The sequence below is a fragment of the Oryzias melastigma genome, linkage group LG17 (genome assembly GCF_002922805.2).
Source record: "Oryzias melastigma strain HK-1 linkage group LG17, ASM292280v2, whole genome shotgun sequence".
Taxonomy (NCBI): domain Eukaryota; kingdom Metazoa; phylum Chordata; class Actinopteri; order Beloniformes; family Adrianichthyidae; genus Oryzias; species Oryzias melastigma.
In genome coordinates this window covers 23345543-23370155 of record NC_050528.1, presented here as the reverse complement: position 1 = coordinate 23370155, position 24613 = coordinate 23345543, and the positions used below count along the sequence as shown (strand labels likewise).

Sequence of the window (24613 nt, the reverse complement as noted above, 5' to 3'; positions counted from 1 at the left end):
TACCAAACCATTGACATCTGGTATGATACACTTTCTTTATTTTCTTCCACTGATAAGAGTTAGTTTAATAAAACTATAAAAAAACATGCATCTAGAATCTTGGCAAAAATTAGATTTAATACAAATATAGTTCGTCCTAAATTCCTAACCAGAAAAGTAAAACTCCTTTTGAATCTCCCTTTAAATTTAATCAAGGATTTATACTAAAAGGAAATATACATCATGCCTTCATACATACACACACATAATAACCTACAAAGGAATTGGTAAAATATAAATCACTAACAATTTTAGATGTTTTATTATTCCTTTTTATTTTTTTTTTTTCGAACAAGCACCTGAGTTTGAAACAACTATGACAGATGATGCAATTTGCTTCATAAAGATGCTCAGTCTTTACCTGAACTAATATTTAATATTCTCAAAACAAAGAAAATGCCCTCTGACTTATGAAACAAGACAATGAGTATTTCTCAAGATCCAATTTTAGAGCAATATGATTGAATATGAGATTTTATTAATTTTTCAACAGAAACTGTGGAAAAGACCCAAAAGGAAAGTAAAAAATAATTTGAATTTTAATACAGTAATTTGAAGACAGGAGTGATTTTATTAAGTTCAACATCTACACACATTTTTAACTATAAAAATATCAAATTATCAGTGCTTGGTTTACATTTTTTTTCATATAATTGTCTAGAAAAATGGGACTTCTGCTTAAACTGGAACTTCACACATTTGTAAATGTTTTAATTATCCCTAAGTAACATATATGAGTAATAATATAATGGGAACATGCAGACATGATTTAACAGTCTTACATTTATTTATGAAATAATTTCAGAATCAAGCTGCTAAAGTCAATGAACCTGCAGATAAAATTGTTTATATGTTAAGGATTGGCTATCACACTACCAGTCTGTGTATTCTAATATAATTTTACATAATGAAATCCAATCAACTGATAGAAACAGCATTTTTAAGACTTGTGTTACATGGAAGTTTATTAAAACTGTTATTTGCCCAATTTGACCAAAATAAATCTACAGATCTTGGAATTAAATACTTTATTTATGTAATATGACCTTCCATCACTTGGATCTCCACTATACAGACAGAGGTCGATTCCAAAAGGTTTCCCTTAAACTATGCACACACTTATCCCATGAAGCAGGTATTGTGCTTATGACAGCTGGATAGGTGTTCACCACCCTCGAGTGGGGGTCCACTTCCCCAGCAGATGTCCTCCAGAATGAACGTGATATACAGGATGCATCATGGTGGTCGCACACGACTGCAAAAAAAAAAAAAGTTACACAACAAAACTTACATTGAAGAACTTCTAGAATAACGTGCAGAATATATTAGCATCACTTAGAATAACATATTTGACTCTAGCTGTCAAACGCCACTACGATAATTTTTTAAATCTATTTTAAAAGCATACGCAGTGGTCTTTTAGTTATGATGATGCTAATTTTTCTATGTGTTTTTATTGTCATTTTCTAGGACACAGTTGCAGCAGAGTGGCAGAAGTTCATTAGAAATTTGCTTCTGAGTTGTGCCCTGTGCCCCCTTCCCCTCTCTTTTGCTGAGAGCTCTCTGTTTACACACTCTCTCGATAGCTTATAACAATAAAACCATCCAGGCATACAGTTTTTGAGCCAAATGCTAGCTCAGACGAGGAAAACAAAGACGTTCATGGATGTAGTCGTCTACAATCGGATGCATCAGGATGGAGAAGAGCAGAGAGCTTGTGGCCCAGTTTATTTTCTACATCAAAAATACAATCTTTTTCAAACACCATTTATTTCTGCTCCTGTTTCACATGGATTTGAATAAAGAAATACCCAGAAATGCAATTTTAAGCTCAATTTTCCTTTTATATGTCCTCCATCATTCAAAAAAAACTACAAGAAAATGTTAAAATCACAATTTAAATCCAACATAATTCTCCTTTAGTTACATTTAATTGCTTACATGATAGGGGATCAATGTGAGCAAAGAGCCAAGAGGGTATTTGCTATAATCCAGTGAACCTGAGATCGGCTCCACTCTTCCATGCTCCTGAGTCATAGACAGCAACCTAGTGGGAAAAATCTCCATTTAACTCTGGACTTTGATAAAGATTCATCTTGCTTAGCTATAAAACTACTTTACTTGAGGTTTGGATGTCCTTCTATTACAGCATATCCAGTGGGAAGTTTTCCTGCTCCATCCAAACTGCAGGATCAACCTCACATTAGTTCAGACACACAATGTTCTCCAGATGGATGAAAATACAGGTGAACTACCTGATTCCACTCCATCCACAGTCGATCAGGAGCTGGTTCCTGTGAGGACAGTGTCCGATGACTCTTGTTAAAACCCTCACGGCCACGTCGTCCAGACAGCAGGAGCCAATAGTAGACTGCTGCACATCTATGACCCACCAAAAGTCAAGTTCAGATCATTGCTGTTTTTGTAACGTCAATTGTAAAATGTCTACAGAAACATGAACGCACCATAAAAGACGTAGTTTCCGGGGTGCACCTCATCCAGCTTTGACATGTCTTTGACTGGGTGACTACAGGAGGGAGTCGAGCCGATGCTGGACTTACAAGTGATGCCGACAGCTCTCAACCTGTAACAGGTAGATATATTTGCCATTTTGAGGTGCAACATTTCCTCTTTGCATTCATTTATCTCACTTTTCCATGAAATCCAGAACAAAGTTGGTGGTTTCCTGCGCGACTGCCTGTATTTGCTCCGCCCCTTTGCAGCTGTAGGTGTTCCCACAGTGAGCGTACACTCCAGTCAGCTCCACACCCTCCGTCCCAGCAATCGCTTGGGCCAGCTGGAGCGCGCCTGGCTCTGAGTGAAGCACACCGGCTGAAGAGAGAGTCATCATTAGTGCTCAGATGCTCTGGAATCATCTGATTCACAGGTTTTCGGCGCATTCACCCCTCCCGTTGCCACAGTCCAGCTTGAGCCAGATGTGCCACAGGCGGCCATTTGTCAGTGGCCTCTTTTTGAGCTGATCCAGGGCATCGGGATGGTCCAGTAGAACTTGGAATAGATCCAGTTTCTCTGACAGTGCGGCACAACGCTCAACCTAAAGTTGGATACATACAGTCCAAATTTAAACTTAAAGAGGCGTTTGAGTAATAAACTACAGGAAGAGGCGGGAGAACCTTATCAAATGGGAGGCAGTAGGCATAGAGGATGTCATCAAATCCATGTTCAGCATAGAAAGAGGCCTCCGCCAGGGTGGAAACAACAATGCACCTCCTCGATTCAGCAGTCATTATGTCTGCACACTCTCTACACACACACATGGGATCAGTTTATGCAGCTACAGAAAGGTGTTTGTGCATGAAGTCGCTCAACCATACAGAGTTTTGTGGGTCTTCATGTGTGGGCGAAGCTGGACCCCCATTTTCTGGAAGCGCTCGATCATTCTCTGAGCGTTTCTCTTCACTATGTCCAAATCCACAACCAGAGCTGGGGTACACAGGCTGGAGATTGGCTCCATCCTGACACAACATGAAAAAACTGGTTATACGTTTCGGCAGGACTCTTACACTTTTGTGTCACTGCAGACGTCATACTGTGCATGCTCTAAACATATCTATTCATTTGTGTAGTTGTGCACTACTAATGAGTAATTGTGTCAATGTGCAGAATAGACCTTTGCACCCAGCAACCTTTCAACTACACAAGTTTAAACAAATTTGCCACTTTTTTTTTTGGTTTTTGAATAAAAATATATATTTCTAGGGCATAAATACAAATAAATGAAGAATGCATATACATAATTTAAGAAGAAATATATTTATATTTACCTTTATTTTCTGCAAACAACGAAACGCTGTAAAGAAAGTTGCCAACGAGACTCAAACTACGGTGGCCGTGAGATGTCAAAAACAGGGGAGAAAATCGCAAACTCCGGATCAAAAATTCTTATATCTCCATTTATTAAGATAAATAAATAAAGTTTAGACGCGTGTTGACATTTTTTTACATCTTTCTTGTGCTAAATTATTCCACTGTTTTCGTTTTTTTCTTTAGCTAACCCTCCGTGTTTCACCCAGACTCACAAGTTTCACCGTGTACTTTGTTGCCATCTAGCGGATTTATGATACATTACAACCATTTATTTTTCTTTCTGAAATACAGTAACTCTGATTTGGATTCTGATTCATGAAATATTAAGTTAAAACGTCTTTAATCTATCTTTACATCTATGATAATGGTAAATTATGTACTTTGAGACATGTGTATAACTGATTTTTGAATAACTTTAAAGAAGTCCAGTGGAAGCCAGCAGGGGCAGACTTACCATCAGACAAATGTAGTCGATTGCCTGGGCAAAGCTAAACGCATAAAAAAGGTCTAAAATAATTCCCATTCTCAATAATATTTAACTCTATCACAAAAAAATAAATAAAAAAACCTAAATGACATAATACTGCTAGTGTGAAAGTGTTTGATTCTCCCCTGTACCCACGTAACAATGGACTATTCCATTGGATTTATTTAGAATATATTTCTTTAACATTTGAATGTGATTCACCTTTTAAATTCATATAAAAATTCAATTCTTGACATTGATGATGTTTAAAAGTAGACTAGTGAAGAAGTTAATTGATGGACATTTTTTTTAAAAGAAATGCTAAATACAACTACTGGAACCAAGCATTTCACAAACACAAGGTCTGTTTGAAGAACATTTGGATTTATTTATTTATTTATTTATTTTTATTAGTAAGGTGTCAAAATTCATTAATGTATTCATTAGGACATCTTTGCCTCACTGAATCCCAGAGAAATATACTTTTATAAGCTTATAAGCATTATTAAGCTTGTATGAGGAAAGGTCTGCTTATGAGGAAAGGTCTGCTTTCAAATCCAGTTTTCTAGTTTTGTCCTACAGACCTTTGCTAAAAAAATTGACATTTTTCAAATGTACTTCTAACATAAAATATATTCTAACCATATCTTTTAACTTTAATTCATTTAACTCAACTAAACATTGTCAAACAGAAAAGAAAGTGACATTCTCACAGATAAAAATACTTCTACTGTTTAATTTTTTTAACAAACAAAAAGAACAAACAAGTTCAAACTCATGCTATTTTTTAAATTGGAGTTTGCTGTCAAACTAACTGCAGATGTTTACACTTAAAACATCTAACTATGAGAGGCGTGAATAATGTTTGGCATCCTGAGAATGTGTGGCATCACATATATCACAGAGTCTTCGTGGTGTCACAAAGTTAAACTTTATTTTGACAGTCTGTGTACAGATTTCTTTCGTTCACATGTTTGTGTTGTCATGGGTGGAAATGATGTACCTGAATATGGGATATTTGTGTGCTCCTGAAGACAAGTTTAAATCACTTTATGCCCTGAAAACTAGAATCATTACAGCATATGAAGAAGTAACAAAAAAAATAAAAAATATTAAAAATAATCCCCTAAATCTGAAACCCTCACATGGCTTTTTTTTAAACCCCCATAGCACCTTTAAAGTAAAGAGTAACTCTAAAAAAAGAGAAATTGTGTGTTTGAGACTTGCTGCAAAGAATTTATTTGAAAAACAACAGCCGAAAACGTGTTTTTGTAACACATTTTGCTCCTTTTCTTAGTTGAAGGGAGTCTTTTGTGTGTTTATGAGTGTGTACTGCTCCTGCATCTGTTATTTTTTTTGCTGGTCCAAATTTTTCTCCTCATCAACAGCCGTCTCAGTGCCTTACATCCGGGAGTGATAATGACCACAGAGGGGTGTCTCTGGGTGTTTGAAGGAGCTGGTCCTACGTCGACTCACGACCTCCAGAGCTCGGCAGTTCCTCACTAGCATATCCAGCGGACGAAGCGCTCGAAGAAGGCGGGTTTGCTCAGCATGTTGTAGTCATTTCCCCTGAAGATGGCTGACGAGTCGCCTAGTGACACCTTGTGTAGCACCTCCTCGTCGGTGTCGCTCCCCATGGCGATCACCGTGGGAACACCCTCTGCTCTCTTCATGGCACTCATGCCCTCATCCAGCTGATCCGTGGCTGTGATGCCGTCGGTGATGAACACAAACGCCACCTCTGCGTTGCGGCGAGACAGACGACGGCCATCCTTCAAACACAGCAACGAGAGATCAGTTCAACGCTTGAGGAAATGTTCAATCAAGAAGTGGAAAATGATTCAAAATCTTGCATGTTTTTGTTAGCTTGTTTCTCTTTTTATTGAATAGTTGGATTTTTACAGTGAAGACAGTTAAAACAGAAAGAATGTTATCAATCTAAACGGTGGTTTGAGGCCACAAACCAGAAAAAATGATTCCAAACAATCATTGAGATTAATTGACAAAATGTCATGTATTAATATAGTGGTGGAGTGGGAGACGAGACACTGAGACACGTTTGTCCTCATCTCTTTAATTCAACTCTGAATCCTGGATTAAAGATTCTGAATCAGCGTCTGTCGTTCTTCTGCAAACTGAGCAGGACTTTCAAATGATTGCTTTCTCACAGGTAAACTATTTTAGTTTTTTGTCAGTAAGTAAAGTTAATTATATTTTTGATTTGATTTATAAAAAGTAAAAAAAGGTCCTTCTGATTATTGCTGGTTTTGATTATTCAAGAGTATTATTTAGAACCTATTGTAATATTTTTTATAAATTAACTTATTTTTTTATTTCACCTTTATTTTACCTGGAAGTCCCTTGAGATAAAATCTAATTTTCGAGAGAGACCTGAACAAGAGGCATTGGAACATTTACAGAAATATAGGTAAAAAAAGGAAGAAAAAAAACATGAAAATAAAAAAAATTTCAAATCAGCTCAAGAACAACATGTATGCTTTTCAGTTACTCACCCAAAAAGCATTGTGTTAAAGAAACTTATTGCTTCTACAGTAATGAAAAATCCATAAATACTGAAGTTAAGGTAAAACCTCCATCTTTATACATTTAACTAATGGCTGTAACTCAGGGGTGTCCAAACTTTTTGAACAGAGGGCTAATTTAGGTGATTAGGTGAATATTTATGAGGGTCAATCATTCGGTGTGTATCCTTTGAACCATTATAAGAACATTAAATGCAAAAATAATTATGTAATGAAAGTTTGACTCCAATGTGATAATTTAAATTTCTTGAAATATAATAGAAAACATCTAATTACATTTATACCAGAATACTGTGAATTTCATTTATACAGACCATTCTTTTCTAGTTATATTGGTGTAGTTAGTATGTCAGGTCCTCTTGTAAATTTTTTGAAAAGAGCAACAGTGTCTTGGCATTTTAGGCACACACTGAAAAAAATACTCCAATTTCCATTTGTCCTGAAAGCAGCAGCCCCCACTGTCAACTTGCATTTTCAGTCAACATTTTAGAAATGAACTAGAGAGCACATTTTTTTATGGGGTCAAATTTAATTTGTCTCAGTTTAAACTGTTGTACTGTTTTGGAGCAGAAATTATGTTTTGGGAAATCATGGGAAATCATTTCTTGGTAGCCAATGAGCTTAAAGCTCCGCCCCGACGTAGACTCAGCTCATGAGTGAAAATTTTAAGTCTGAAATGAAACTGGAAAAACAAAAGATGAAAACACAAAACAACAGCTGTTACAAGTAATTGTTATTTTTTACATGGTAACAATTTAGGGTTTAAAGTTATTTTTACATTAAAGTTTCAAATTTCCTGCTTTATTTTCAAATTTTCAATATTTCTTTTAATATATATATTTTTTTAATTTACAATTAAATTTTTCCCATCTTCAATAATTCCTTTAGGTTTACAATGTGCACTGTCCAGGTTAAAGCTGATTTCAAATTTAAATTATTATTTTAATTTTTTAAATTATTTTTTTTAATTTAATTACATGTAATGTAAAAAACAATCAAGAAATCACACAGATTTTAGAAAGTGCTTTGATGTGCATGTTACTGATTTTATGACGGGAGCCTGCAGGACTTTGCCCACATCCACACTTTGGACATGCTGCTTTAACTTCTATATAGAGTTTGAAGGGTTCTAGCTTCTTCATTATAAAATTCCTTAAGTGTTTAGGTTTATTAAAAGCATAAATAATAACATACCTGTTTGATCACCAGGTTGTTGACAGCATAGATGATAGCGCTGCCCAGAGCCGAAGACGAATCCATGTAGTTCACATTGGCCAGACCATCCGAGATGACCTCGAGCTCGTGCGTGAGCGGGAACTCCACCCTCTGTTCTACGGGGTTGCCGTACTGCAGCAAAGCCAAACGGGCTCTCCGGCTGTCTGTGGCGTTGTTGGCCAAGATGAGACGACGGGCCACATTCTCGATGAACTCTTTGGCCCTGCGGTGGTTCTCCAAGCCCATCCTCTCAGAACCATCCAGCAGGAAGACCACGTCCACCGGCCGCTGGACACAACTCGCTACGGCAGGCTCTGGAACACACACAAACAGATAGCAAGGGATTGATGATCTGAAAAACTGGCTGTCAAATGTTTAACCCCCCCAAAAAAATCATAGTTTGATGCATTTTAATTGAGACAAAACAGTTGGAGTTTTCTTCATCATGTTTATTTTCTGTTTTAAAACTAGCATCTTACACAAAACAGTTTGTTTACTCGTTGCAGTCACAGAGCTGATAATGTTTGGTTACTTTAACTCGTCAGGCTAAGCCACATGCAATAAAAAAACGCATGCACCACAAGACAAAACATTCCCTTCACAGCCAAGTTAACCAGTAAAACACACAAGCACCAACCTCTGACTCAGACACGGTGATATGCACATATAAAACCAGTCATTTTCCACATGAAATGGCTTATTACACACTGAGTTGAAAAAAAAAAGAAACAACAAGGTTGTAGCCATGGATATGTGCAAAACAGGCAAAGAAATGAGTGATTCACTGAGTTGTGATTCATAGTGGAAACGGTTCTCCATAATACAAACACTGTGCAAAAGTTGCATGAATGGCTCCACAGTTGCCTCAAACAAAGGCGGGTCGTTCGCTTTTCTATTTTTATGGTGTTCCACCATGGTGGAAAAAATGATATGAATATGCTGGTAAAACACATTCTCTTTGAGGTCAGACTAAAAGTTCTTGAGGACACATTTTTTCCCCATCGTTCACCTGTTATTAAACAGGCATTTTTAGTATATGACTGTATATGAGACCTGGACTGAGTGACCCCTCCCCAAAACTCTGTAAACTTCTATTGGGAAATAAAAAGCTATTACTCAGTTATATTATTTGTAAGAATCACCATTCTTAATCTGCTATCTTTTTTTTTTTTTAAAGTTCTTGGTAATTTTATTTTATTTTTCATAATTTTCTGTAGTGCAAGTTATTCAAGTGTAAACTGGCCTATCAGATGCCTCAATAAAAGTATGTGGTCTCATATTGACCATTCAAAACGTTGACAGATTCTCCAAGTGGTAGGGGTGTGGCCTTCTAACAAGCTCACTCCTGATTGGCTGAAGAGGTTGCCATAGCATTGTCGACTCAGAAAGACTTACTACCTTACTGATGTCGTCTGGCTCCAACATGGTATATTGTGAAAACACAAGATTTTTTTTCTGGTTCCAGGTCACAAGCAGACGTGAGTCTCTAGCTCTGATCTTAAGTTATGAACCAAATAATGATAATACACGTAAAGGAAATGGTATGGTCGAGCCAGGGTGGGATTATATAAGTTTGCTTCCTCGTACTCCCTTTCGGGCCTTCTCTTGATTGCTTGAAATAAACCATTTCTAATCTAATTCTAATCTAAAAACATGGCAACTGAATTGAGCTAATTTGGTTGGAGCCAGAAGTGAGCCATTATCGATGAGTCGCTCAGTCCAGTTCTCATATGCAGTCAATGCTCAAACCACACATCCCATCATGCAATTTCTTTGCACAATCCCACATGATGTATTGCACCTGCACAATAAAATAAAATAAAAAAAAAACATGCCCGATATGTTGACGAAAAATTATATCCTGCATCTGTAAAGACGAGGTAGCGTGGTTAGCATGTTAGCACTAGCAGAGCATCAGGGCTTTCTCTGGGTCTCCCATTATGTCTCCATAGACGTATTTGAAGGAGTCGATGAACAGCTGGGTCCACTGCTGTCTGTCCGCTCCCTGGCTGAGTTTGGCCCTCTGGGCTGTGTACGCCATGGTTGCTATGCCAACCCCGTACTGTTGGTTGCTCAGGCCATTCAGCATACTGGCCACACCCTCCAAAGAGGTGGGGACCAACGAGGGGCTGCCTTCTTCTGCCAGAGCCGTCCAGGGGGATGGGGCTAACCCCATTTTGATGCCCCCACCTGCAACAAGTGGGTGGAATAACATTGTGGGCAGGGTCCCACAGACGCTTTTTTACAAAGCCATGCTGGAGCCACACCAGTTTGCTTTAAAAGGATCCCTCAAATCCTTTTGATCACATCAGAACAACTGATATTAATGCTTAAAAAATATGGAGGGCAAATTAAACCACAGTGCACCAAACTCCTCGGTTAAAAACACAGATATAGACAAAGACAATATTCACAGTCAACTTGTAGACAGATGAATTTAAGTGGAATCAAACCCAAAAATTTGGTGCAGCAACGGGAAAAAATATTCAGCCAACAAATGAAAAGAAAAAAATCTTACCAGATTTGCATGGAAGATCAGGACATACAATGACAGGATCTGGAAAAAACAAAATCAGATCAGTAGATTATATTTCATAGTCCATCCAGCAAACATGCTGCACACCAAGCCTGGAGTAAATCTACCTGGACAGAGCACAGTCTCAATCTTATCGATGAACTCCTCAGCGACGAGGTCAGCAAAGCGTCTCATTCCCATCACCCTGCCTTCCCGCTGACAGGCGATGCTGTTCAGACTCTCATTCTCCTCAATCTGATCAAACATGTCTCCAATCCCGATGGCACTCACATCAATGCTGGGATCTCTGTTCACAAAGAAACCCAGTTAGAGGCACTCCAGTAAAAACTTCTTCCTTTGGGACAAGTTTTAGTTCCACATCCAAAGCTCAAGCGCACCTGCACAAGTAGGTGAGCAATGTGTCATTGTCTCTTGGGTCGAAGCGTCCATCGGTAATGACAACCACGGTGACTTTGGCCTTGGCCCTCCGACTGTCCCTGATCAGGTTGTCGTAGGCATATTTCAGAGCAGATGGAGTCCATGTTCCTCCTGCAATCCACTCCAAACGCTTCACCTCTTCCTGAACAGTAGAGATGACACAATGTTAGCAAAGACACACGTAAATAACACAGTTACTCCCAGTATTTCGTAAAATATTTTTCTTGCAAAAATGGGAGAAAAAGTCCTCTGCTTTTCATTCATTTTGCATGAGTACCTACGGAGGACAACTTGCTATCAGGTGCACACGAGAAACCAGTTATAATTTTTTATTTTTTTACTTTAAAGTTGTCTTAGGGATTCCATACGTACCTCATTGGGAAGCATTAACGCAATTAACAGCCGCTTATTCAATTAACCACATTTACATATAAAATAACAGGTTTATCTCTGAAAATGATCAAAAATATCAAGCAAAATAGAAATTTTGCGTAAGTAGCTCTAAACGCTGCTTATGCTTAAGAAAAAACCATAAAGCTAAAGTCCTTTAAAAAATAAAATCTGCTAAATAAAATAACTTTGTTTTAAAAGAATTAGCGTTGACTTGACAGTCGAGAACAGCAAAGTTAACGCTGCTAGTGAACAAAATATCAAGCTAATATTATTATTATCTAAACACTACTAATCTGCTTTTTGGTCATTTCTTTTTGATTTAAAAACTTCATTAACCAACTTACTTCCAACCATTGAATAAACTCAAAATTTATAGCACAAATTCTTTAAACTGATATACTTTTTTTCCTCAAAAACTATATTTGTGGGATGTGATAAAGCGTAAGTATGTTAGCACAAATAGCTATTAGCATTCGCTAACTAAGATTCATTGCAAAACAAAGAAAAGTACTGCGAGAAAAAGGAATTCTCTTACAAAATAAACATATTATAGTTTGTTTACCGTATCTTGCATGCAGTGTTCATCATTGTACACTAATAAACCTGCTAAAATGTTTGCCATGCTACAAGTTGAACTTGAGTTATTGCATATTTTGGGAGTCAACCATTCCTTTTGCTGAAAGTTTATTTTTGATGATAAAAATATGTTGACATCTAAGTTTTAAAATCAGTCCACAGCATATGTTAGTTTTGTGTTGATTTATGGTTGAAAATGGAATTAAAATCTGATATTTACAGCACACAAACAAACAACAATAAAACAAGATTTGGTTCAAATTTCTTTTACGTCTGTTTGTTAGTGAGACCTTGAATGCAGTCAAAGAGTCGATCTTGGAGTCATTAAGGCTGATTGCCTGGAAGGTTCCACTGTGGCTGTACTGAACAACTCCAACCCTCGTGCCTGAGAAAATAAGCAGTTGTGTGAAAGGCTTAAATATGCTGTAAATGTAGCTCCATTTGGAAAGGATTAGGCCAACTTTAACAGAAATCTCTACCTGTTTCTGAGTCTGGGGATTTGGCGAAAGATCCCAATCTGTTGATTGTGTTGATGACAAAGTTCTTCTCCAGGGTGAAGTTGGTGAGACCCACAGATTCTGAGCTGTCAATGACAAAGACAATGTCCAGAGCTCCACAACGTTTCTCACAATCTGAAAAAGACACATCAAGCAAAAAACAAAAAAAGACAAACAATCAGCAAATTATTTATTTTTCAAGTTACAATTTGTTGCACAATGCAAAAAACATACCACAGCAGCCGCAGGTCTCTCTGATGTAGGTCATAACATCACATTCCTGGAGAAAAAAACATCCCCAAATGTAATAGTAGATTTAGGTTAGACAGAAAAAGGTTTTTTAAATAAGATTTGCTTACAGTGAGGCCCGGATCTCCCTCTGGCCCAGGATCTCCCTGTAGAAAGCAAAACATGTTTAGTCCGGTTTTTGCTGCCTGTGTAGCTTAGCCAAAAGCTACATTCATACCAGCCGTGGCAACACTCAAGTGACCACTTCCAATGAAAAGTCTATAAAGGAACAAAAATGCACATTTCTATGACCATTTTTGGATTCTAGATACAAACTGTACGTCCATTGAAAGCAGGTTGAAAGTTAAACCAGTTGAACTTTGACCAATCGAGGACTCAGATTCGATAGTGACGTTAGATGGCGTCCATTTTAATTCATGTAAGTTTCAACTGTTTTAGAATTGATCATGGAGGAGAAATGAATATTCACAGTTTGAACCGGAATTATATGGCATGGGAATAGAACCGTTAAAGAAAAGGCCTGGAGCAAGATTCAAGAGATTTGCACCACTTTGACATTTTGCACCAATACACTATATATATGCTGAGAACACGTTCAATAATGTGCGTTTAGTGGATTCATGAATGTGTTTTGAGGCGGTATGAATGTAGCTTCAAAGATTTTGTGGAATTTTTGTATTTACGTCTCGGCCAGGATCTCCTCTCTGTCCTCTGGATCCTGGCTCCCCGGTGGGTCCAGGCTCCCCCTGATGAAACCAGTGGAATGAGATACTTCTGAACCCAAACAAGAGACTGATAACATGTTAGGCTTTTCTTCCACAAACTTCTTACTGGGTCTCCTGGACGCCCTTTATCTCCAGGTTCACCCTTTTGACCGCATTCTCCTCGGCTGCCGCGAGGTCCAGGATTGCCTTTCTCTCCTTTTTCACCCTGGAGATGAGCAAGAGAGTTTTGAACTAAATGAATTTACTACCCAACTAAGCACTGAAACATCAAACGGGTTCTAATTTTATACCGGAGGTCCTCTTGGCCCTGGATATCCAAAGCCAGGTCTTCCGACGTCCCCCTGTGGAGGCAGAAAGGCTTAGATGAAGACCTGGCGGGGTGCAGAACTGAATCATACACAAGAGGTTCTTACTTTTGGTCCAGGAAGTCCAGGTTCTCCTCTTGGTCCTGCATCACCAGGATCTCCTCTACTCCCCTAAAGTTTAGTCAAAGTTTTTTAGAAATCTGAATTAGAGAACTACTGAAGAAGAACCCACATTAGCCTTACTTACATTCCTCCCAGGATCTCCTGGAATCCCTGGTGCTCCTCTGGGACCTGGCAGGCCATTGTCTCCCTTTTTAATTTTAAAACAACAGCAGATGAGTGGGTAACGTTCACAGAACCACGTGTGGGAGGGGGGCAATTTCAACATGAAATGAAAGAAATCCTTCAACCTTTGATCCTTGGACTCCTGATTCACCTGGAAGTCCTCTCAAGCCCTCAGGCCCCTGTTCACCCTACAAAGCAGTAAAGTTCAATGAATAAAGTTCCTGCAGTGCAGATTAAAAAAATATAACGTTAACATTGGAAATAGCAGTGAATACCTGTTCTCCTCTGAGGCCTGGTGGCCCAACTTTCCCTTTCTGGCCATAGTCTCCTCTTCTTCCCTAGAAAATAACAATCAGTGAGTTATGGTTTTCATGTCTTTAAACCTCCAGTTTGTGGAAAAGCATTATTTTATCAAGTGAAATTCAGAAACAGAAACACAATGTCTTAGTGATGCAGGGATATAAGTCAATTGATTTTCACTTTACGATTGGATAACTTATTTTTTCTATCAGGTTTCTTTAAAGTCTTGCTCCAAAATACACAAAGCCAAAATTCTGATGAAAAACTGTATGTGAACTTTTTTTTTTAACATTTAAGCATTTTTTGATGACCTTCTGCTGGAACATCTGTACAATCTTAACTAAACCATCTAACATCCCAGGGTTTGCAGTATTTTAACACATTACAGTCTATAAGGAAATGTTACACAGGAAACGTCAAATGTTCACTTTTAAGCAGAATTTTGCCCAATTTATTAGTTTCATTAATTATAGGAGAGCAAACATATTTAGTGTTTTTAACACTGATAATAACTTGAAGAAACCTAAATATTCAGATGTAGTGTATTGGTATGTCAACTATTTAAATCATTAGTTTAGTGTATCGTAAATCTGTTTAACTTGTGTGTAAAATCTATACTCTCTGGGTTTTATTTATAGCCAAATGAAACAACCTTCACATGATTTAAAACAATAGATACAAATATGTACGTTGTTTGTTTTCTCTGTATAAGACAGGATGACTTTTACACAACATTGGTTAGAAAAAGAAATGACACAATTTGGATAAAATGGATAAATCAGAAGTTCTTACAGCTACGCCTCTGGGTCCTTTACGCCCTTTCTCCCCCTAAAAAGCAAAACACAGAAATGAGCCGTAAGCTGCAGGTGAAAGGACATAAACAGTCATTTTTGCACATGTTACCCTGTTCCCTTTTTGTCCAGGTAAACCAGGTGACCCAGAACTTCCTCTCTCCCCCTGTAGGTGAGAACCAGAGTTGCAATCTATCGTTTGAAGATCTGATATTTTGGAAGATTTTTAGTGCTAGCTAAGTATTTCTTGTTTTACCCGTGGTCCAGGAGATCCAGGGTCTCCAGGTGGACCAGCTCTTCCAGGGCGTCCAGCATCCCCCTGGAGATTATTATAGACTTATGACCCACGAACAGCAAGGATGAGGACTTGTGTCGGACCAGACAGCTGTACCTTGTCTCCATCAGATCCTGGCTGGCCGCGCTCCCCGACATCTCCAGGGTGACCATCGGGACCCTACAAACCATTTAATTACCCCAAGATTACACTTTAAATGATAATAGGTTAGAAAAAGCCCAACGTTTGATTAGATTTAACATCTTACTCTGTCTCCTGAGTCTCCTTTGCAGCCTGGAGCTCCAATCCGTCCAATTTTACCCTAAAACCAAGACACTCAAGTTTAATTACGAGTAAATAATAATTAACAACACTTTAATTAAAAACAAGAAACAAGAACCTTTTGTCCATCTGTACCGTTGCGCCCCGGAATACCAGCTACACCCTAAAAAAAAGGCAAATTAAACAAAAATCAATGTAGCATCGACTAAAATGAAAACTCAGTTTAAGGAAGGAAATAACTCACCTTTTTCCCTTGACTGCCCATCTCACCCTGTGGTCAGACAGACAAAAATGCTCCTGAATTAGGATTATCTTCACTTTTTTATGAATATGAGTCATTGTTTAAAAAAAAAAAAAAACCTTATTGCTAAAAACTCATTTGTGAAAAAAAATTTTGAATCCATTTGTCTTACCTTGTCTCCCATTTGACCTGGTTCTCCCTACAGTGAGAGAAAAAAAAAATCAAGTCAAAATGTCAACACCATAAAAAAGAGACATACAGAAAATATTATATTTAATGAAAATAGAAGTAAAATGCATGAAAGTCCAAACCAACACTGATGCTAGTGTTTGTTGTCTTACTTTGATACCAGGTTGACCAATAGGACCTTCAATACCAGGGTCTCCTGGACGACCCCTCTCTCCTTTTTGTCCTGGCTGACCGAAGTCTCCTTTTGCTCCCTGCAGTCAATAAGGAGTAAACATCAGTCGGAGCTGAGGTGGGCGGTGTGTTCGGACGACTCTGTAAAACTCACTTTCTGTCCTCTGTTGCCTTTTGGACCAGGAGGTCCTTCCGTCTCCAGACAGGACACTTTGTAACACTGGAGAACACAAAAGAAGAAACGACCAATAATTATACGAAAACAACAAAATTATTTCACATGGGTAAAATAATAAAGCTGATTTTAAAAAATCAACTAAGCTCAAAAGAAAAAGTAGTTGGGACTCTTTAGTACGCTAAAGTTGAGTCTAAAACAATCAGAAAATCAGTTTTTGTCAACAAGCAGCAATGTTTTAGACTTACTGTACTTAAAAGCAGCTTGACTATTTGATACTAAAAGGCATCACAGTAGATGGTTTGATTTAGTTTCAAGCTGAAAACTGCAAAATATTTGACTAAAGACCAAGTATATACAAAAAAATCCCTAACTAAAGATTCTTTGGTCCCAGAATAGATCCCTGAGGAACACCACAGATAAAAGTAAATTTTCCCATTAAAAAAATGTTATTGGTCTCACCTCAGCATATGCCACTTGTTTCTGCAAAGACAAAGGAGAAGAGCAAAACGTGAGTGGATGTTTTATGGATTTTTTGGTCTGTTCTAAGTCCTGGTGTTACCATCGTCTTGATGATGCGGTTGATTGTTGGTTCATGAGTCCTGGCTCCAAAGCTCAGATCCACGGCCATGAACTTGTCCCTGTAGACGGTGGCTGGCGAGGAAGCGATCTCCCTCAAACCGGTCTCATCAATATTTGAAGATGCTGCCACTGCGAATATGCGGATGCCCTTATCACGGGCCTCCTCCGCAGCCACTTTGAGGCCTCGACAAGGGCTCCCGGTCACATGACCATCGGTGATGACCACAGCAAAACGAAGAGCTGAGGGGCTGGAGGGAAACTGGTCCATCTCCTCGTACATCTTTCTCAGGGCGCAGTCGATGTAGGTGCCCTTACCTAAATATCGGATTTGGTCGAGACTCTGGGAAAAAAAACGGACACTTGTTATAGCTTTAGAAATGTTTCACTTTTGTCTCTCACTGGGATGGAGCAGCTCGTGAGAAATCAAGGATGTTCTTAAAAGTCTCATTTAAGATGAAAATTAGTTTTTTTCTTTTTTAAAACCAATCTTAAATAGTTCTTAGTTTAGTTAAAAAAATGTTCAACTGTTAAAGAATTTCAAACAATGTGAGGATTTTGCTGGAAATAAAAATCAAACATTCTGGGAGTAGGGGTGTTGGAAAAAATTGATTTGGAGATATATTGCAATATTTCATTTGGCGATACTAAATGTTGATAAGATGATATTTAATTAATTATTTATGAGCAAACATAGTTCAGTGTTTTACTTTTGTTTTTCACTTAAACCTCCGACCACAGCACTTTATATCCTCAATAATAAGAACCAGATTGGTTAAGACACATTTATTCTATGTTTTTTTCTTATATTATTTACAGACAATATTGACTGATCCCTTTAAAAACAAATATTCCTTAATTTACCAAAAGAAAAGCAGCATGAATTTGCTTGGGTAAAAGCAACTTGTTTATGAGATATACTTCGAGTGCTTAAAATTGTGATCATTAAATAAAATAAATATTTATCATTTTATCAACATGAAAGGTGCATTCATATTCAGGTAGTTTTTTTCTAATTCCTGCTCTTTAAACATAATTGTGAAAAATTGTTCTGGTACTGTCTTGGGACATATCGCAATACACATTGTATTGTGAGACACGTATCGCGATACATATTGTATCACTAGACTCTGGCCAATATCCTGCTTTGTTAGTGCAAAAAAAATTAGTAAAAATCCTGAATTATTATACAACTAAATATTCTACATTCAAGGTGATGCTAAATTAAGTGGATTAATGGCGCAAATTAGTGACATACAGTTCGAAAGGGTCAATTCTGTGTGAATTCATGTGAACTTTCACTAATTTTCTCACACTTCTAGTTGTCTTCAACTCCTAAGTTGTAACAGAATGAGACAATGGAGTGAGTTTATATTGAAAAAAAACTGCAAAATGATTAAAATGAAGACTAAGTTGTTTTTTTTTTTACTTTTTGGTACAAGAGAAAAACACTGCAGCCTTTAGGTTTAACTCAACTCCACATTCTCCATCTTTTTAGATGCAAACGTGCTCACTCTGAGGAAATCATCCCTGGGTCCAATGCGGCTGATAACTCTTTGTGTCTGGGAAAAGTGAAGTCCTCCAGTGTTCCAGTTGACTCGTACAACACCTCTGATTTCTTCATCTTGAAGGCGGTTCACCAGCGTAGAAACGAAGGTCTGCAAGAAGAAAACAGACGCACCATGGATTAAATGCAGTGATGACAGTTTTATTGTTGGTTGAAGTCAAAATCTAATTATCTGGAGAAGGATGATCCTCAGAGGCTTTGATGAGGATGGAACCAAACTGAAGGACAGCATCATGTAAACTAGATTTATTGCATGCAAAAATGCAAGTATGAATACAGTTAGCTGAATGTGGCTGCTGAAGATGCCAAAACTAATAGTTGAAAATGCTGAAACTGAAAGTTTGATAAAATATTAGTTAAATGCTAAATTAGCCAAAAAGAAGGAAAAATGTCTAAAATTGCCAAAACAGCTACAATATGGCTAAAATATTAACTAAACTTCAAATTTGCCAAAAGAACTTAAAAAATGTCTAATTTCGCCTAAACAGCTAGCATAAAAAAATGCTAAAATATTTTCTGAACTCCAAATTTTCCTAAAGAACTTGAAAAATGTTTCATTTTGTCAAAACAGCTAGTATAATGCTAAAATATTAGCTACACTCCAAATTTGACTACAGAACTGGAAACAATGTCTATAATTAGCAAAAAAACAACTAGCATGTTACTAAAATAAAAGCTAAATGCCAAATTACCCTAAAAACCCAGTAATTTTTGTGTTGTTTTTTAGGACATTGTTTAGTTTAGTTTGGAAATTCTCTTCTGAGTGGAACTGTTGGCAAGGGGCAGAGCCGCCCCCGTTCCCCTCCCTGAAAGCTCAAAGCAGGGAGCTTGTGGCCCACTAAGTATTTTCAGCGTGACAAATAGGATCTTTTCAAAACACCATTTTGATGTGCAATTTTTCTTCATATACAAAAATGCAACAAGAACATGCTAAAATACCAAAAATACAGTTTTTATTGGAGTGGGTCTTTAATAAGATAGTTTCATTTTTGTGCGATCTTTTCAAGCATCTTTTAGGCTTGAGTTATATAGTTGTCTGTATTTCCATAAGATTTTAGGGCTGACACCCCTGTGTGGGATGTTTGGATTAACATTTCCTCTCTGCCTGCATCTTTCCTGATTTTTTCCATCTGAGTGAATGTAAACACGCTGTGTTTTCATTTATATACATGTGTAAACAGATGCAAACAATTGACTCACAAAAAATAAAACACTTTTTTGCTCCATGTTTAGGAAACGTTTCCTCTTTTTGGTCAAATTTCTAGGTTAACTTCTAAGAAAATGAAGAATTTAACACTTCGGTCACGCTGGAGAAAGTTGTAGCCCACGTGGGGAAGTATTTTCACCTTTAAAGCTCAATAAATAACATTTTTTTTATAAAATAATCAGCTAAGATGGACAGACTGACAGATGAGGTCAGACAGGAATCATCATGGATTAGGATGTTTGCAGACGATATTGTGATTTGTAGCTAGAGCAGGTGGAGGAGGAAAACATGGGGATAAAACCGAAGTTCTATCTCTTAAAGCTGAGGTGGGAACCAATATTCTTTAAGGAAGACTCGCTCAAAGTGTTAGAGTGTTCATCTCAAATCCCTGACCTAAAAACAGGAATTTATTATCAGAAACTCCCCACAAATGCTCGAATGTATCTAATTTCCTTGAGAAAATACATCAAAATTCCCCCCAAAAAAGTGATATTAGCTTTCTTAATAAAAAGATCAAAAGCAAATTCAAATGAAAACATAAAAGTCACACTGCAGTAAAGTTATCCTTCAAAGAGCACATTTGGAACTCTAATTCAATTAAAATGTTCCATAAAAATAAATTTAAATAATAAAAGTAAAAAGTTGTTTCGAGCTCTTTGCATCTAATATCTTTAACTATTGTTCTCATTAGTGCATTTGTTATTATTTTAACTTTTTTTTTAAATTGTGTCCTTTTATAATGTATTTTTCTGCATGCATTTGAGCAGTGTTGTTTCATATTCTGAAGATTTGACAGTAAATACATTTTGAATCTCTTAAATCTTACTGCTAACATTTCCATCCTCGTGTTTTCATTCCATAAAGCAGCAAACATGAATAAAAGCTTAGCTTTACCGTGCTGCACCTGGAAAAAATTGTGGGACTAATTTGCTACTTTTCTTATAAAAGAGGTTTTATTTTGAAAATCTACAATTTAAGCACTTCCTTGAGGGGCAAACACTTTTATTCTGGGAGACCACTTTTCTATTAAGTCTGAATGCCTTGATGTATCGCAATTATTTCTCTGAATTCACATAAGTTTTTACTTATTTTTTTGATTTTCTTCATCATTTTGAACTTTAATTTGTGGATCTCTTTGTATCACCAGGTGAAAGTAAGAACTCAGCATCAACAAACAATTCTGGACCAGTTTTGTATCGAGTACAAATGCATTAATTAGTATTGAGGAGCTTTTAGAGTCAAATAAAAGGACCTTGATGCCTTCCACCAGCGCTCCGGGGGGTGACTCCTGCAGGGCGATGGTCTCCGATGTGTCTATGGTGAAGTAAAGGTCTATGGGACATTCGTTCTTACCTACAGAGAAAAATAAAGAAAACAAATCAACAACTCAGAGGATGAATAAAGCATGCACGAGCTTTTCATGTTGGGAAAGCAGTCCAGGTCGGCTGCACTCACGGCTGCATTCTGCACTCTGAGCGCGGGTCAGGGCTCCAAAAACAAGACAGAGCATGAAGGCCTTCAACCCCAGCATCCTTCCTCTTTCCTGTCTGACACATAGAAGCACAAGAAAAGGTAAAGATGCTTTCTGTTTTTGAGAGAATGAAAATGGAGGTGTGATCTGAGAGGGGTTACATGGATAAATATAATATTTAGAGGAAAAACGCATTTATGTCAACCTTGCCCTGCAGTACCCTCAGTGTCCTGGAGGGGGCAATTTTACATATTTACAGGTAGAATAGTCTTTACTGTAATGTAAACTATGTGGATTTATGTGATTTTGTTGTTGTTGTTTTTTTTTTTTTTTGGCAGACATCATTTATATATATATTTTTGTTCTGGAGATAATTTGACATATAAATATGAAACTGTCCAAAAAATATAATAGCAAAAAAAGAGAAAAATGATTCAAACAAGTTATCATTAAACCTTGGTCAGACAAAAATTTTGATTAGATTAGATTAGATTAGAATATATTAGATTAGATTAGATTAGATTAGATTAGATTAGATTAGATTAGATTAGATTAGAATAAAATATATTAGATTAGATTAGATTAATGAATGAACTTTATTTATTTAGCTCTTTAAAACACCTGTCAGTGTACCAAAGTACTTCACGATAAAAGAAAGACGAAAGTTAAAAAAATAGACAAATTAAGAACAAAATAAAAAAAACAGCATAAAATTCCAAAAGCAGTCTGCAGTAAAATCCATAAAAGATAAATAAGAATACAATAAAATGAATGAAATAAAATGCCACCGACTACTGAGCGTTAAAAAACATTCTAAAATGGTGTGTTTTTAAAAACCGTTTCAAACCGCTAAAGTCTGGGATTGGGATTAAGATTAACATTAAGATTTAGATGAGATTAGATTACATTAGATTAGGATTAATGTTAGTGTAAATTAGGAGAAAGATTAAAATTTAGTTCAGATTAGATTAGATTAGGATTAAAATTAAATTTAGGATTGATATTAGATTACATTAAATTCAAGATCAGTTGATTTAATTAGATTACATTAGATTAGAGTGGGATTAGATTAGAATACATTTTGAATAAGAATAAGATTTAGTTCAGATTAGACTAGGGTTAAGATTAAGATTTACTTTAAGATTTTGATTAGTTTACATTAAAGATCCATTAATTAGATTAGATTACAGTATGTTGGGATCAAGTTTAACATTAAGATTTAGATTATATTAGATTACATCAGATTGGGATTAAGGATACAATTAAAATACACTTAGAATAAGATTAAGTTTGAGTTCAGATTAGATTAGAATTAAGATAAAAATTAACATTAGATTAGATTAAATTAGATTAGATTACATCAGAGTTAGCTTGTTGGCTTTGATAGATGTTTTTTTTTGTTATTTCCAGTTCATGGTTCTTTTCATTCTGGACACTTTTGTAGAAGAACCATTCATGATGTTCTGCCTTCACCCAACAGTAGCTGGGATAGGCTCCAACAACCTTGTGACCCCAAAAGGGAATAAATGGGTTTGGAAAATGGATGGATTTTTATTGAATATTTCAAGGAGCATTAGAACATTTTAGCTCTGTCACCATGTGACCATTTGAGGGGAAATGCCTGCCATAAATTGCTCTCAGTTGTTTACAAATGAGCTCATTAATGGGGACGTCTCCTTTAAAATGAGCTGAACAAACGTTGATTAAACTAGATTTAAACCAAGAAGATGGTCTAGTTTAGTTTCAAATGAAAAGTTTAACTATCTTGCTAAAGCTCAGCAGGCATCCTGAGCTTCAAACATTTTCCCTTCTTTGGTTTCACGTGAACATTTGTTTCAGACTTCTCACAGTTTCCAAACTCATGCAAAACTGTTTCTCACATGATCACTGAGTCCGAGCAGAAAATTAAAAAATAAAGAAGAAAAACTTCATGAAGCTAAACGGGTTGAGTGCTTGTAGAAGCAGAAAGGAGTCTGTTTATTTGTTTAAAAAGACCTGAACAACATTAAAGAAAATCTGTCTGTTTACATCTTTGTAAAGAACAAAGCCTTCATAGAAAATTAGAGTTTGTGACAGTGTGGGCCCATTTGTGTGTGGCACAATTTCCCCCACGACTTCAATCAAATCAAATCATATTTAACATGAATGTTTGTTACAAACTGGAAACAAGTGCCAAAAAATGTATGTCATCTGGGAGAGGACATCCCACTTAGTGATGCTATGATGATTGTGGGTGGAGTTAATTATAGGTTTGTGGGATTTTTCTGTGCTCAAATGATCCAATCCCTTGGATTGAGAGAAAAATCAGCTTTAATATGCATCACAGAACATAACCCGGCAGTCTTCTGCATTTAGCTGAGAACTTATCATCAAAACAATCATCCAAGACAATCAAAATGTCAGCACATTGAGGCTTTTCTGAAAGTAAATTCTTTTTTTCTGTTGTGAATCTTGAATTTATAATAAAATAGTATACTTATGCATATATGATTGTAAAAATCAAAAGTTTTCTTGAGAAGGGCGCCACACTCTGCTGCCCTCTAGCGGACAGAAGGCTGCAAACTCCAGATTTTGCGCAGAACAGGAGAGATGTTGCAGCTTAAACCTTGGTAGAGCTGAATTTAATGCAAACCTTCTTAGATGACAAAAGCCAGATTTAACAAAAAGCTGTTCAGTCAAACGTGGAAGTTTGGTTTCTCTTAGATAGATTCAGTAAAATACATGACAGAAGAAGCTGCATGAGGAGTGAAACGAGAAAGGAGCCAAACTTGTGCGTAAAAGCGCAGCTTACCAAAGCTCTTTGCAATCTCAAACTGTCGCTCCACAGGTGATTATCTCCTCATCTCAAGAGAGGACGAGAAAGAAAGGGGGATGAGGTGGTAGACGGAGGGAAAGGAAGCCCTGGATGCGCCTTCACTTGAGCCGTCCGATCGCGCCCTCGTCCCGGTCCAGACCCAGCGACGAGCCCTGGTCCCTCCTCCTCCTCCTCCTCATCCACCTCCTCCTCCTCCCCTGTGCGCGCCGCTCTCCGCTTGGGGGCGCCCTGCCTCCGCTTGAGCTTGCGTGTGCGCGCGCACGTGCAACAGTGCTGCTTGGGCCAAAAGTGCAGCTGGGTTCTGTCAAGGAGGCATTAAACTCCGCAGTTTAATGTCCGCTAAAGTGACCGCTCCGAGGTGGATGCGGCCTCGCAGAAGAGCGCGCGGGAGCGTGCGCGAGTGCCAAACATTTAACATTTCCCTGCAGCTCACCTCAGACATGTGGAGGAGCAGACTGAAAGAGAAGTGTGTGAAGA

At 37.3% G+C, this 24613-nt stretch overlaps 2 protein-coding genes across 2 annotated transcripts; both read right to left on the bottom strand.

The window, feature by feature from the left end:
• Nucleotides 1-87: 87 nt before the first annotated feature.
• Nucleotides 88-4501, bottom strand: zgc:162816 (uncharacterized protein LOC571260 homolog). Its single transcript, XM_024274508.2, has 10 exons — nt 3825-4501; nt 3375-3515; nt 3174-3303; nt 2944-3094; nt 2691-2871; nt 2505-2623; nt 2295-2421; nt 2161-2223; nt 1981-2086; nt 88-1294 (listed from the first exon to the last, which is right to left on the bottom strand). Exons 2-10 carry the CDS (start codon nt 3512-3514, stop codon nt 1205-1207), a joined length of 1107 nt encoding a protein of 368 aa, XP_024130276.1. The 5' UTR covers nt 3515; nt 3825-4501; the 3' UTR covers nt 88-1204.
• A 744-nt stretch (nt 4502-5245) lies between these two features.
• col6a2 (collagen, type VI, alpha 2) lies at nt 5246-24290 on the bottom strand. Its single transcript, XM_024274190.2, has 32 exons — nt 24113-24290; nt 21306-21397; nt 21103-21203; nt 18591-18734; nt 17060-17419; nt 16960-16980; nt 16477-16542; nt 16304-16402; nt 16135-16161; nt 15966-15992; nt 15840-15884; nt 15708-15761; nt 15557-15619; nt 15422-15484; nt 15278-15331; nt 15167-15202; nt 14350-14412; nt 14200-14262; nt 14037-14099; nt 13898-13960; nt 13775-13825; nt 13591-13689; nt 13443-13505; nt 12870-12905; nt 12745-12790; nt 12493-12645; nt 12304-12398; nt 11005-11186; nt 10735-10913; nt 10610-10648; nt 8071-8405; nt 5246-6105 (listed from the first exon to the last, which is right to left on the bottom strand). Exons 2-32 carry the CDS (start codon nt 21379-21381, stop codon nt 5836-5838), a joined length of 3036 nt encoding a protein of 1011 aa, XP_024129958.1. The 5' UTR covers nt 21382-21397; nt 24113-24290; the 3' UTR covers nt 5246-5835.
• Between the last annotated feature and the right edge of the window lie 323 nt (nt 24291-24613).